The sequence below is a fragment of the Eurosta solidaginis genome, chromosome 5 (genome assembly GCF_040869045.1).
Source record: "Eurosta solidaginis isolate ZX-2024a chromosome 5, ASM4086904v1, whole genome shotgun sequence".
In the NCBI taxonomy this organism is placed as follows: domain Eukaryota; kingdom Metazoa; phylum Arthropoda; class Insecta; order Diptera; family Tephritidae; genus Eurosta; species Eurosta solidaginis.
This window is the reverse complement of record NC_090323.1, coordinates 192034313-192048942: the sequence shown is the minus strand read 5'-3', so window position 1 is coordinate 192048942 and position 14630 is coordinate 192034313. Positions and strand designations below refer to the sequence as shown.

The 14630-nt window shown below is 34.9% G+C and overlaps 1 protein-coding gene across 8 annotated transcripts in view; it reads left to right on the top strand.

Annotated features, from left to right (window-relative positions):
* Nucleotides 1-14630, top strand: part of Lmpt (Limpet) — a 958773-nt gene that overhangs the window by 868450 nt on the left and 75693 nt on the right. For 7 of the 8 annotated variants that reach the window (XM_067787093.1, XM_067787092.1, XM_067787097.1 and 4 more), the window contains 2 exons: nt 9149-9349; nt 11595-11769. In XM_067787093.1, the coding sequence (XP_067643194.1) occupies nt 9149-9349; nt 11595-11769 (376 nt within the window). Of the gene's footprint in view, nt 1-688; nt 1297-9148; nt 9350-11594; nt 11770-14630 lie in introns of those variants that run through there. The other variant, XM_067787098.1, reaches the window with a different exon arrangement.

The window sequence follows — 14630 nt, the reverse complement described above, 5'->3', positions numbered from 1 at the left end:
CCAAACTCCGTGTTGACCCGTTTCAACCGACTGTAAGAACACGTCTTAGAATATCTAAAGGGATATCTAAGGACGCGATATAATCTTGATATCAATAATCCCATATCCAAAATCAAAAATATCATTTCTGTCAAAAGATATTTTGCATAAAATGGTTGACAAATACGGATTTAGGTTGGGTGGATATGTACACCTAGGTTCGCATCCCAGCAACAAAAAAAGGTAGCCGATGAGGAATTGGTAATTCAGAAACACGTTCCTACTACAATTGCTGGGTTTAATTTTGTAATTTTTCTCTAGTATAAATAATTGAATTTTCATCAACTCTCTACCACTGTGCCGCAATAAAACTTGCATGCGCTCATATCAAACGATTAAACTCAACATTTAACTTTAATGAGAGCTATACGTATAATGCTGATCGGAAAATTTTAATAGTAAAAGCGAATTCATGCTGAGTGGGCAAGAGTTTCCACTGTGTTCTAATTTACCAATGCCCCTTTCAGCAGCTCATGTTGTTTATTGTATTTGTAACAAAAAAACTTGCCTGCTTTTGTAGCATTTTCAACACATTTCCACATACAAATACAATTGTGCGCGCGTGTGCTTTAAATTTTCCAACAGCTTAAAAAACAAAAAAATAATTAAAAAATTTAAAACTGAATGCTCACGAACGGCAACAGTTTATATTTTGACTCGGCCAAGTTAAAAACGTTTTCGAATAAACTCGAAACGCATCATACGAATTGTCTAGTGAAAAGTATATCGGCGACAGCGGTTATATAGTATTTACACACGGCACACATTTTCAATTAGAAAGAAAGAAAAAATTTTGAAATTTTTGAAATTGAGAAACGGGCCGTTTTTAGTTGAATTCGTATTTGTTGAAGTTTAGTCGGTCAATCGGCGCGCACGGAAATACATTTTACATATTCGTTGTGAGATTAAGCTAGACGACGGTGAAACGGTTTTGAAATACGCGTTTCTATTGTCCCACAGACACACACACGCACTGCCATAACATAAATACATACAAACATAATTTAGAACGACAAAAGTAACGGCGCGTAGTAAACGGTTAAAAATATTTACGGTTCGTGGAAATTTGAAGTTTTGAAAGTGAAGTAGTAACTTTAGAAAAGCAAACAAAAAAAAAGCAAAAATGGCCGACGTTGATATTATGCAAACCGTTTCGGAAACGAAGAAAACCAAGAAAGTTAAGAAAACGACAAAACGACGCGAATCTGAAGTTCAAATAACCGAAGTTGAACATACCGATCAAAATGAGGAGAAGGGGTATGTGTGTCAAGTTGTTTTGTGGCAAAGTGCATATGCAACATATTTTTTTTATGATTAGCGACCTTTATGATCTTAGTCTATGATTTTTGCCGGCACAAGGTCCAAATTAAAACACAAACGTTTCGTGTTTTCTGTCAATATATTTCGGTTACACGAAGTGTAGATTATAAAATATTTTTGTTAAGCTGTGTTTTGTGCCTTTGAAGTTAGTGCTTTTGAATTTAATGAGTTCGAGAATAACCAAAAACAAAAATCGTTGAGGCTTTTTTTTTTAAGATTTAAAAAATATATTTTAATACAACTCAAATTAAAAACGATCTATACAGATTTGAAGGTTCCGCTATGAACAGTAATTACTATTACTGGAATAACATTAGCTTTGCTCTAAGTCTGCTAAAAACAATAAAATCCTGATTTTCAATATGTGAAATTATTTTAAAATCGATCGAAAGATTCCGCAATAATGCACGGATATTCGACTTATTATGTTTGTACAGTTTTTGTTATTGGTATTAGAGAAAAATTGCAAGGTTTACAAACGGCGATGGTTACTAAGACATGTTTCGGAATTTCACTTCTTCATCAGCTAGCTTGTCGGGAGCTGAGTATTGAACTCGACATCTCCAACATTCATACTTTGTACTAGTGTAAAGGAGATGCCTTTATCCACTTAGCCATTTGCAATTTGGTCTTTAATTCTTGCCTTTTTGTTGCTATTTCTTTAAAAACGATTAGGTACATACTAACTCTTCATGTTTTTTTTTATCCTTATTGTGTGGAATACTTATAGGCGCGCTCTCAAGAGTTCAGTGATATTGGGCTTTTAGCTTTTATAAGTAGTGCTTCCGCTGTTCACTGTTATATCAATATTATTATGTGTATTTAATTATGGGGATATGCTCATTTTGCTTTATACAATTGTTTTTGTTATTGATTTCGATTTACGTTAAACTTCCAAATTTTCTGTTACTAAATGTGAGTGGTGCCACGCCCATATTCCAATTTTTTTTGGAATTTATTTTTCTTTTCACCTATCAAATATCACTAGGTTAGCGGTATTCGTTTTTGAATTATCTCATTCTTCCATTTTTCTAAAGTTTCGATGTCGAAAAAGTGGGCAATTTCGCTCATTTTCAATACCAATCTATTCTGGATACATACGCTTGTATACGGAATGTGGTGAACATATCTCAATATTTGCTTAAGTTATCGTGTTGACGAACCGACAGACGGACGGAAATGGCTTAATCAAATTTTTTTCGATACTAATGATTTTGATATATGCAAGTATGTATATAACTATCCCGATTCCTTTATACCTGTACAACCAACCGCTATCCAATCAAAGTTCCAAAACCCTGTGTACGAGTACAGCTGGGTATAAAAACCGTTGTATAAAGCGATATGAGCATGGCTTGCTTATTAAATACAGATGTACAGTTTTTATTTTCGACAATTTAGGAGACAACATTCATGCATTTTGTACCTGAAACTATGGAAAACAAACTCAAAAATATTTAAAAAAAAATTGGAAATTCAAGAAAATCTTGCGGAAATGTCCGAATTTTAATTTAGTGTCTTCTTGGCGCGTGTTACTTTTTCGATCTGTGACTGAAAGCCATTTTCACCCATTTCTAAAAACTATAATTAGTTTTGGATCTAACGAGTAGAATTTGTCGCTAGTTTATATATATAATTAATCCGATCCTCTGTTTCAGAGCTATTTTCCTTTAAAACAACGATGCTCGTCCAATGATTTTTTTTTTGGCTCCGGATGGCTCCCAACAACATCATTTTGACTCCGGGTGGCTCCCAACAACATCATTTTGGCTCCGGGTGGCTGCCAACAACAACGAAATCGACTTCGGTAAAATTACTCTGAAAATTGTCCATGCCTTGAAATTCAGAGGAATTAAAAATTTTTCTCAGGCAAGCAATAAAATCGATCAACATTCAGTACTTTGGCCAGTAAAGCAAATTGATTTCTGTAGAAAAATGTGTAAGATGATGCTTTAAAATTCAAGCAAATTTTATTTCAAAATTAAACGGAAATCTATCAACATTCATTCAGTGGTAATCAACCTGGACTTCCTGCTCTTTAGTTGTATTTAGTTGTATTTAATAGCGTTTTTGTTCGAATTATTTGTTGTTGTTCCAGGAACGATATTGTTGTACTTTTTATTGAAGTTTTTGTAAAAATGACATCCTTATTGAAGTAGTTGTCGTATGACAACGTTATCCAAATTCTTGGAGTACCCTTTCTTTAAAAAATGAGGCCCGATCAGGGTTCGTAAACAATTTGGAAGAAAATCTGAAATATCCTCTGGAAACAAAAAATTCAAAAAATAATAGAAATTGTTAAAAACTTGTTAGTTATTCTTCGCTTCACTAAAATTGATTGGGTAACAAATTCAGAAAATTCTAAAAAAAAGTTGGAAATTTCCGTTGTTTTCTCAAATTTTTACGAATTTGAAATGGATTTGCATAGTTTCAGTCGAAAAATTCATGAAACGTTTTTCTTAATTTATCGAAAACAAAAAAGAAGTATTTAATTGATGAAATTTGAAAAAAAAAATGCTATTGCTATTTTTGTGCTCGCTGTTGTATGTATTTAAAAGTTTTTGCTCATAGTTATAAGGAAAAAAGCACCTGGATTAATAAAGACTTGTCAACTTTGTCAATACCTTTGCTACTGCGTGTGCCGTAACTTAAAGCTCATCAGCGCGTATTCAGATACAGAACATAAACTACGCCGAGATACCGGACCGGCCAGAACTAGTATAACTCTTACCTATTCATGCTAAACCTGTATAAACCGATGTATGTATGCCTTGTCTGTACATATGGGTCACAGCACACAAACCACTTTTACACATATCTAAGCAGGTACTGGTACAACAACAACAATTATCATAATCGGAACCAATATCCTTGTTCTTAAGAGTACAATAGAAATTCATATCCTCATGTTGTTCTGCTTCAACTGCAAGTCGACCAAGACAATGCCTAGCTATTTAGAAAGGCAACACTAACTGGAGGCACTAACGAACTATCGAGTGTAGCTAGACTTTTACATGGGGGACAACCATGGAAAACTAGACTGTATCTATATAGGTAAAACCAGGGGGGCCATGTCTAAAAAGCATTAAAAAGCTGCCAATGGCTTTGCTTTCTATATTTAAAATCTATCCAGGCTCTTAGCAAAATCGTTCAACATTTTTTAACTGGGGACTATCATCAAGGTTACCACGCTTAGAGTTATAACCAATATGTCGGCCCAATCAGGCAACCTTAAACAAATTTTATTAATTAAGTTACGTTAAGTTTAAGATTTCTCAATTCCGATCGATCGTTTTTTTTTTTTAATTCAGTTGTGGATTTGGTATGAAAAAATGTTAAATCTTCAAACATTTTCGATATATTGACTTTAATCTGACTGCGGAGCTCAAAGAAAAAAGAAAAAAGTTTTGCGAGACCTTTTCAACATAATCTTCAAATTTAATGGCAGTCTTTTGCACCTCTTTTTGACCCTGTCTAATGTACCCCAAACCTCCTTACCGGCTTCCTTTTGATATTCAAACTGTGCAAACATATTTAAGGGCTAACCGAACCAACTGGTGTTTGGTATTTGTGCAACACTGAACATATTGCACTTTTTTCTAGAACCATGTAGTTGTGCTGAAGTGAATACCCAAAATTTCGGGAAAATCTCGCAGGCTTAGGCATTTTGTATTATACACCAAACCAAAGGTTTGAAATTTAGATTATACCCGCTTGCGTGAAAACTAATTCACAAACCTTGGTTCCAATTTTAAAACAGAAAGTTGTTATCCGAATCAGAGACACTGAGCCAACACATATCATAGCAAAAAAAGAATCTATTACTTTCGCTTCTTCACTCCGCAAATTAATCACATCAAGGGAGTTTAAACCGTTTTCCACCTGGTCCTTTCACCGGAGTGGGGCCGCCCTCCACCTCTGCTTCCATAGGCGGGTTCCGCTTTCGTTCGCATAACATGGTGTAGCCAGCGTAGCCGCTGCGTTTTAATGCGCTGGACTATGTTGATGTCTGCGTAAAGCTCGTACAGCTCATAATTAAATTTTCTTCGATACTCTTTATCGTCAAAGCCAAGGGTCCGTAAATTTTTCGAAGAACTATTCTCTCGAACACTCCCAGAACCGATTCATCTGATGATGTCATGGTCCATGCTTCTATACCATATAGGAGGACGCGTACGACAAGTGACTTGTAGAGCATGATTTTCGTTTGCCGAGAAACGACTTTACTTTTCAATTGCCTACTTAGTCCAAAGTAGCATTTATTGGCAAGAGTGACTCTTCGCTGGATTTCAGAGCTGATGTTGTTGTTAGTGTTAATGTTGGTTGCCAAATTAACGAAGTTGCGCTGACTGTTTGTTCGATGACAGCATGTACTTCGTTTTGTCCTCATTCACCATCAAACCCATCTTTTCTGCTTCTTTTTCCAGTATAGAGTAAGCAGAACTTACGGTGCGGGTGTATAGGACAATGATATCAAAGTCATCAGCATACGCCAGTAATTTTTTCCTTTTGATATAGTGAAAACATTGTTCAGGACATAAAAAAAGATTGCCTGTAAAAATTGAAGCTTTTTGTCTTACATAAGTTATATTTATAGGTGGCTCATAGCGTCTTTAGTTTGTTGAAAAGTTAATAGATCAATCTCAAATTGCATGTATTAGAAATATAAAATTTTTGAAAACACCAAAAACCTGAATTCGGTAGAATGGACGAAATCGGTTAAAAACCACGCTAAATTGTATATAAAAGATTTTTAAAGGCATCTTGGACGAATATAATAGGTAATATCTTTGTAACAGCTTGATATCATTGAGATTTTATTTCTGAAATACCATTAAAACAAGAAAATCAAGAAATAAAAAATTCTTAGAAATAGGTTTGAGCAAATCATTTTTAATGATCCGAAAGCATTTAATTTTCAAACGTCGTGGAATCACAAATATATTTTATTTCTATTTTAACAAATTGAAACTAATAGTTAAGTGTGGCATAAACTTGTAAATACATAGATGCATAAAATAATCCCGAAGATGGAACTGCAAACCAACAATATGGAGTTCCTTTCACTTTAAATGCGGGCTAAAGTGTCAACATTATGATAACTGCTACGTGGTCCGTGAAGTCTTCAAGCAATATCTTCATCACTTCTGTATGGCGCCGGAGACGATTTCAGAATTTAACGAAATATCTGGAATTGTTTCTTTGCAACCTGGTCTTCTGAAAGTGGTTGACGAGTCGTAGCTCGTGACAATAAGACCCCGTCTAGCTGCTAGGCCAGTACTTGTCTTCCTCTTCCGTTCGTCGTCGGTAATCTCCACGCATATTGGAAGAGAAGCTTGGCCGAAGTCTCCTCGATGGTATAGCGCGCATCTTATTTTGTTGTTATAATAAACTTTCCAAATAAAATGAATACATTTTTAAACGCTTGATTTTTAAGAAATACCGAAATAACGAAATCCCGAAACTTTCGGCATCGAAAAAATCGAAAAAGTTGGCATGCCCAATGCGCGTACAGATATTCCACTAAAATTTTAATTTTGTATAAGCTTCAAAGGTATACAGGCTATAAAGAAACAATTTGTTGCCACAGCCGATTAACTTGCTTGCAGGGTAGCAACCTCAAATGTGCCATATAAATTTCAGCTAAACATAAACATCTCCGAAATGTAAACAAAAAGTTTTGCGCCCAAGGAAAAATCTAATTTATTAATGGGTTTTCGATGAATATCATACATAGTAGCTACAAATAAATTTAAAGAAAAAACAAGTAAGGACGGGACTGTCTACGGCTGTGCCGAACACTTCATACCTTTCATGAATGGGGCTGAACAATAATCTTATCCCGTTCGTAATCCCCAAATAATCGGATGTATAAGATAAGAAATATATAGTGAACAGCTGTAAATACCTAAACGATTTTTAGGATAAATATAAAATAAAAAAATGGCAAAAACCCCCTTATCTGAACGATCGGTTGTATGGATAGGTATATACTATATACATATAGCTCTGATCAAAGTGATTTCTTCAGGAAATCTTCTATGATATATTAGAATAAATATCACCAAGTTTAACGTTTTTATATTGCAAATTAAGGGAGAAATGGCCAAAAATCTTTCTATCTGAACGATCGGTTGTATGGGAAATATACTATATATAGCTCCGATCAAAGTGATTTTTTCAGAAAATCTTCTATGATATATTAAAATATATATCACCGAGTTTCACGTTTATACTTTCTAAATTAAGGGAGAAATGGCCAAAAATCTTTCTATCTGAACAATCGGTTGTATGGGATATATATTATATATAGCTCCGATCGAAATGATTTTTTCATGAAATCTTCTATGATATAATGGAATAAATATCACCAAGTTTAACGTTTTTATATTGGAAATTAAGGGAGACATTGCCAAAAATATTTCTATCTGAATGATCGGTTGTATGGGATATATACTATATATAGCTCCGATCAAAGTGATTTTTTCAAAAAATCTTCTATGATATATTAGAATATATATCACCGAGTTTAACGTTTTTATATTGGAAACTAAGGGAGAAATTGCCAAAAATCTTTCTATCTGAACGATCGGTTGTATGGGATATTTCATAAAATCTTCTATGATATATTAAAATATATATCACCGAGTTTCACGTTTATACTTTCTAAATTCAGGGAGAAATGGCCAAAAATCTTACTATCTGAACGATCCGTTGTATGGGAGATATATGTTATAGTGGTCCGATCCTACCGGATCCGACAAATGTCTAATATAATACAAAAATACATCCTTGTGCCAAATTTCATTGAGATATCTCAAAATTTGAGGGACTAGTTTGCGTTCAAACAGACATACGGACGGACAGACGGACATGGCTATATCAACTCAGTTCGTCGCCCTGATCAATTCGGTATACTTAATGGTGAGTCTATCTTCTATATTTCTCAACGTTACCATTTCATGTTCGTGAAAGGTATAATAATTTCCAAACATTTATTCATTTGCCACTTATGCAGCTATACAAGTGCACAAAAACAGCAACAACAACAGAGTAAATAAAGCAAAAACGATTTCCATAGACATAGACATTTAATACAATTCCAGACGTACAAAGCTAATTATTTTATTGCCCTACGTCAATACAAAGCTCTCAAAATTTAGTTAAAAATTGTGAAAAAATATATTTTTAATGAAATTATTATTATTATTTTTTTTTTCAAAAGCAAAAAACACAAAACAAAATTTAAATGGAAAATATTTTAGTGCATTTCCAAAAATACTCGAGCTATGCATTTTGCACAAACAAAATGACACAATACTCCTCTCCTCCATGATTAATGCAAAAGGTATAATAAACAAATTTTTTTAGGTGTATTTTACAAAAACAAAATTACATATATTACAACAATATAACAATGACACTCAAACGGAAAAAAATTATAACAAATTTTGACTCATGAAAAAGTGTTCTTAAGAAAGCTATTTTCTAAAAATATGCTAACAGCGATATTACAAAATATTACACTGCTCAAAATATGCACCAAAAAACCCACACAAAGGTTAACAAAAATAAATTTAATCAGTCGTACAAAATCAAACGCACATCAACACATGAACAACATTTTTTTGTTAAATTTGCGTTAAAAAAAGTTAAATTTGCGAATGCATATAAAGTGCATTACAAATGCATACACACACACATTTTACATTGCAAACAAATTTCTTAAAATTAATTTTCAAGTGCAATGAATTTTGAATTTAAAAACTTAGTAATTCCCATTTTTCAGTTAATTTTCAGTGGTGAATACACGAAGGCCATGGATAAGGATTGGCATTCTGGCCATTTCTGCTGTTGGCAATGCGATGAAAGTCTAACTGGTCAACGTTATGTCATTCGTGATGATCATCCATATTGCATTAAATGTTATGAGAATGTATTTGCCAATACGTGTGAGGAATGTAATAAGATCATCGGAATTGATTCCAAGGTGAGCAAAATAAAAAATAATAATCCCGAAGTGGTCCTGAAATTGTTCCTAATTGGTCCCGAAATGAAATGATCCTGCAAATAATAATGAAGAGGTTCGAAACATTAACGAAACATTCCCGAAATAGTGCCAAAATGGTTCAAGAATATACGATACAATTCCATCCCCTTACAAATTTGATCGCAATAGTTGACACGCATCCGCATTTTACTGAATGTCATGATGTGTTCCTCCTTAAGCGAATGATTTCGTGAGTCCTCGTGTGATGGGAAAAAAGTCCCTGTTTTACTGTATTATGTTCTCAAAATTATCACATAGACCATTTGAGGAATTATTTTGTATGGTTTAATATCAAACAGGACTGAAAATGTATGTATGTGTGTTTTTCGTCGATCCTTGTAAAATTTGATTTCGGCTATGTGCCATCTTCAGTGCAACTTCACTAACTTGTCTCCAAATTGTCTCCAAAAGGAATTCGACCAGGGTTACAAAGAATCGTTCCAATATTCATCACGGATTTTGTATTCTTTTAGTAATAGATGACAGAAAATCTTTCTAATAAGCATTATCTTTTTGTCGGTAAAAATACTCGCCGAAGTTTTGCATAGAGCTTCCGGAATTAAAGTCTTCTGCAGAACTAACTGCGGTAGTAAAGTGTACGCATTTTATCTCCAATTTAACTTTGGTCAATTTAGGGTAGCTAAATTTTTCATAATTATATAATAAATAAATATTATTAGTCAACACCCTTTCCAGAGGAGAGCGATTCTTCTTCATATAGGCTAAGGGAGAAGTTCTCCGTACCTTGCCTTGGTTTATACATATAGTCCGAATTTCAAGAAGTATCCATGGCTAATGCTTCTCCTCTCTCCCCACTCTCCTCTCGTTCTTCCTTCCCTCATACTTTCCTTATGGACCTCCGCTCTCTCTCTCTTTCGTTATCTCTCTCTTCCTATCTCCCTCTATATAATTCTCCATATCCCCTCATTTTTAGTTCTCCCTTTTTCTCCTTTTCATCTTCCTCTTTTTCCTCTTCTTATTTCTCCCATCCCTTTTTTCTCCTATTCCTTCTTAATCTGAAGCCATCTATTCGACTTTTTTGAATATACCTCGACTGTTAAACTAACTCTTCACTCAGCCTTTCTGGTTTAGCGTATGGTGGATGCTCACTTGCTCTAGCCAGCAAACCGCCTAGCAAATTTTGGCCTGAGTCCAAAATTTTATTCCTAGCGTACTTCCTGTTAGTTTCGCTACCAAGTGCCAATGTACAATGCCATGATTATTCGGGAAGACTTCTGTCGAAACCGGACTAGACAAGTTTCAGACTGGTCGCACACAATCCTGCGACTTCTTTAACCTGCTGCTGGAGAAAATGATTCGAGCGGCTCAGGTGGATAAAGGTCCGAAACCAGTATTTTAATTTGCATCTAGCCGGTCATTGATGAAATAATCTTGCATAGCACATAATCTAGACATTGAATCTAAACTGGGTCCCAGATCATATAGGCAAAAGTAGTAATGAAAGGGTGGATGAAGCACAGCCCTCGAAGTTTTATCCGTAAACGTTTTAATCAGATTGTTTGAGATGAAAAACGGCTTGAGAATGGTGAACCCTGCAGGGAAGACGTGGAACTAAGTATGGCCTGCAGAATGTCGAAGATTAATTGTAAGTCTGACAATATGAAGGGAAAATATTGTCAGATTAAAATGAGCATTCCTATAGGAAACAGTTTATGTGAGGTGATTATTGACCGGCCAATTCTGTATATGGACCTTAAATGACAGCTGGCAAACGGACGAAAACAGTAGAATAATATCTGCTGAGCAACACCGTATTTTTAATGTCCTGTCTTATGTTACCTGCACCGGTGTTTGAGCCTGGGCCGCCTTGTAGTTGGCAATCACACTGCCAACTATATCACACCCGGTTGCTTTGACATTTTTTATTATTGTGTCCTCTAAAGTTTTTGGTGAAGTGACCCGAATGTGGGCGGAAGGACGACGGTTCAGTATGGCCAACGGTGGTGCTTTATTCAGACTCACAATACTATCGCTTTGATCGTCAGCTAGTTCTTTTCATTCGCTGCCTCTTTCGCATTTGAATTATCTTGAGCGAGACACCAGCGCTCAGATTCCGATCCGGAGCTTATTAAACATCCACATTAAACCCATTATTGATAGATCTAAAACTAGCTATTTTTCTCTCTAACTATTGATTAATATATGTAAATACGAATTTTTGCAGGATCTCTCCTACAAAGATAAGCATTGGCATGAAGCCTGCTTCCTATGTCACAAGTGCCATTTGTCATTGGTTGACAAACAATTTGGTGCCAAGGCCGACAAAATCTACTGCGGTACTTGTTATGATGCGCAATTCGCTTCGCGCTGTGATGGATGCGGTGAAGTGTTCCGGGCAGGTGAGTTAAAAGTTTTTGTATAAATAAGTATGTATATAAATTACATAACTTTACATGAGCAATTACATAAATACTTAAATTGTTAAACATAAAAGAGTTTCAAATAGAACGAAAGTGCTAGTGATAAAGTGTTGCATACTTTTCGGCGTTGTAAGTAAATGTATGCAAATATGTACAGTTTGAAAAACACTGTAGAAAAGATTAAGGCCCGGTTTTTCAGTACAAGTTCAACTCAGTTTGTCAGTTAAACTACGCGTAAACTTATTCTGCAGTTTTTCAGTCTACTTTAACTGAAGTTTAAGCTGAGCTTAAGCGGTCGATTTGGCTGGGTTAAACTATAGTTAACCTTCTTTTCCAATTTGCGTCGTGCCCCTTTTAATTTTTCCTACAAATTGGCGGGACGGGACCTACTTGTTTTATACCGACTCTGAACGGCATCTGCAAGCAGATTAGTTTTCACTGAGAGCTTTTCATGGCAGAAATACAAACGGAATGCTTGCGAAACACTGCCGATGGCAATCCCGCTTAGAAAAAGTTGGTTCTAATTAAAAAACCTTGTTTCTAAAATTTTGATGTTGCTTTGCCCGTGGCATGAACCCAGGATCTTCGGTGTGGTAGGCGGAGCACGCTACCATCATACCACGGCGGCTGCCTATATAATATATTTTTAATTACTTACGCATCATTACTGCTATCAATTAGGTGTTTATTTCTCACAATAAATAGCTATTTGCTTTGGTGGTACCACCTTGGAGATTTTTTTTCAACTTCACCTCAACTCGATATCCAATATCAACTGGAGAAACTTGTTGAATATTCATTTGAGAACTGCACATTTCTCAAGATCTCTCGAAATTAGGATATTAATAGGAAAATATTAATGACGTTGGAGATCAACTCGTAAACTTTTAATTTTACAAAATTTCTCAAAGGTTGGATGGTGATTGGAGAATGAAGTTGGATATCAACTCAAAAACTATATGGTTTAAGAATAATTAAATAATGATGTTGGATATCAATGTTGCCGCACAAAAAAGCATACCCCAAAGGCGGCCTTAAACTGTGACTGAAAAACTGCTCAGTAGTTTAACTGGAGTTTAAATTTGACTAGAGTTTAAGCAAACTTAGTTTAAGCTTACCTTAACCAACTGCTGAAAAACCGGGACTAAAACTATTAAGAACTGTTAACACAAGGTAATACATAAATCTACTAGAAGAAAAAACAATAATAAACAAATATAATAATAGCAAGAGAAGTCTCGCGTATTATCAAGCCTAAGTAAGATCTAAACAAGTTTCACATAACAATTTACTACATACATATAAATATGTATTTTGTTAAAATACTTCTTAGCCACTTACGCAGACAAAGCAAACGCATGCTTACAAGTCATTGGCATATTGAATTTAATTCAACTCCTTCGGCAATTAATTATGTATTGACATGCAATCGAGCACCAAAAAACAGCGCTCCATAAATGTTCAAGTTGCACTATACCATACAATTGTGTGCTGCTGAAATGAGATGAATGCCTAAGTATTGGCTAACTGGTCCAACTCCCAATTGACTTATTTGCGGGTAGACAAACATATATGATAAGTATATAATCAACATTAGAGTGGATCGAAATGAAATAGCAATGCCTAGCTAGAAACTGAAGTTGGCAGCTTATAGAACAAGAAAATATTATATTAACCCTCTTTGATAGCTAATCATAGGCCGAAATCTGTAGCTCGAAGGCGACTTTTTCACCTTATAATCAGTGGTTGCATTTAACGGTTAATCAGAAAAGGAAAGTCGGCATTTCACTGTTAAAAACCCATATGCAATAATAAAAAAGTGCTTTCTCAGTGAGATAGGTTTAATTTTTATTTTCAAATGTTTTCTCACTATCACTGAGATCGTTTAGTGTGATTTATTGTCCAAGGTTTCTCTATAAAACTAATATTTTGGTAGAATTCATATAATGTAAACTTAGCGTTAGCCTGTTGTAACAGCCTGCAAATAGTTGATATTCCTCAAAACGTATGCCAAAAAAACCTTACTACCTCCCTCATATAGATACTATTTCCAGTACGAGTTTCAGATAATTTATGGACTATTCGGCGATAATTTTGGAATCATTTCGACACTTTTTTGTAGTAATGTTGGTATCATTCTGAGACTACTTGGAGATCACTTCGGAACTGTTTTATTTACTATTTCGAGATCGATTTGGGGTTGTATTAGACAAAATTTCGGGATTATTCCGGAGCCATTTTTTAACATACATACGGATTTATTTTAGCTACTGTTTCGGGATCATTTTCGTACTATTTTGGAATCATTTAGCAGGACTCGGAAAATTTCAGTTATGAATACGAAAGTTTGTTATAGACGAGCTCTGTTATCGGCAAGTTATCGCTTTGTTATAAATAACAAAACGCACACGCAAAAATGAGCTGCGAGTAATAAGACTATGACTTGCGTTGCGGTTGTTAGTACAAATCTGGCACTGAGCTGGCCAAATTTAAGTGGCGGTGGTGTCCATAAGAAGTTTTGACATTAATTCGCTTTTGCAAAAAGAATTAATGTCAAATCAAAGAAAAAGTTTTTCTGAAATTAATTCGCTTTTGAATATAAAACTGACATTAATTCTCTTTCAAAAGCGTCAATTGACGCTAGTTCCGTTGACACTATTGCACGTCACCATAATGGATTGATAACCTCCTCCTCGGACTCCAATAAAGCAAACCTGGGAAATCCGATTTCAGTTAACTCATTTCAATAACAACCCTAGATTCTATTTTAGATCTCCATACATAAATTGCTACGCAGTTATGCGTATTTGGTAACTAAATCTAAAGAACGATTGCGCATG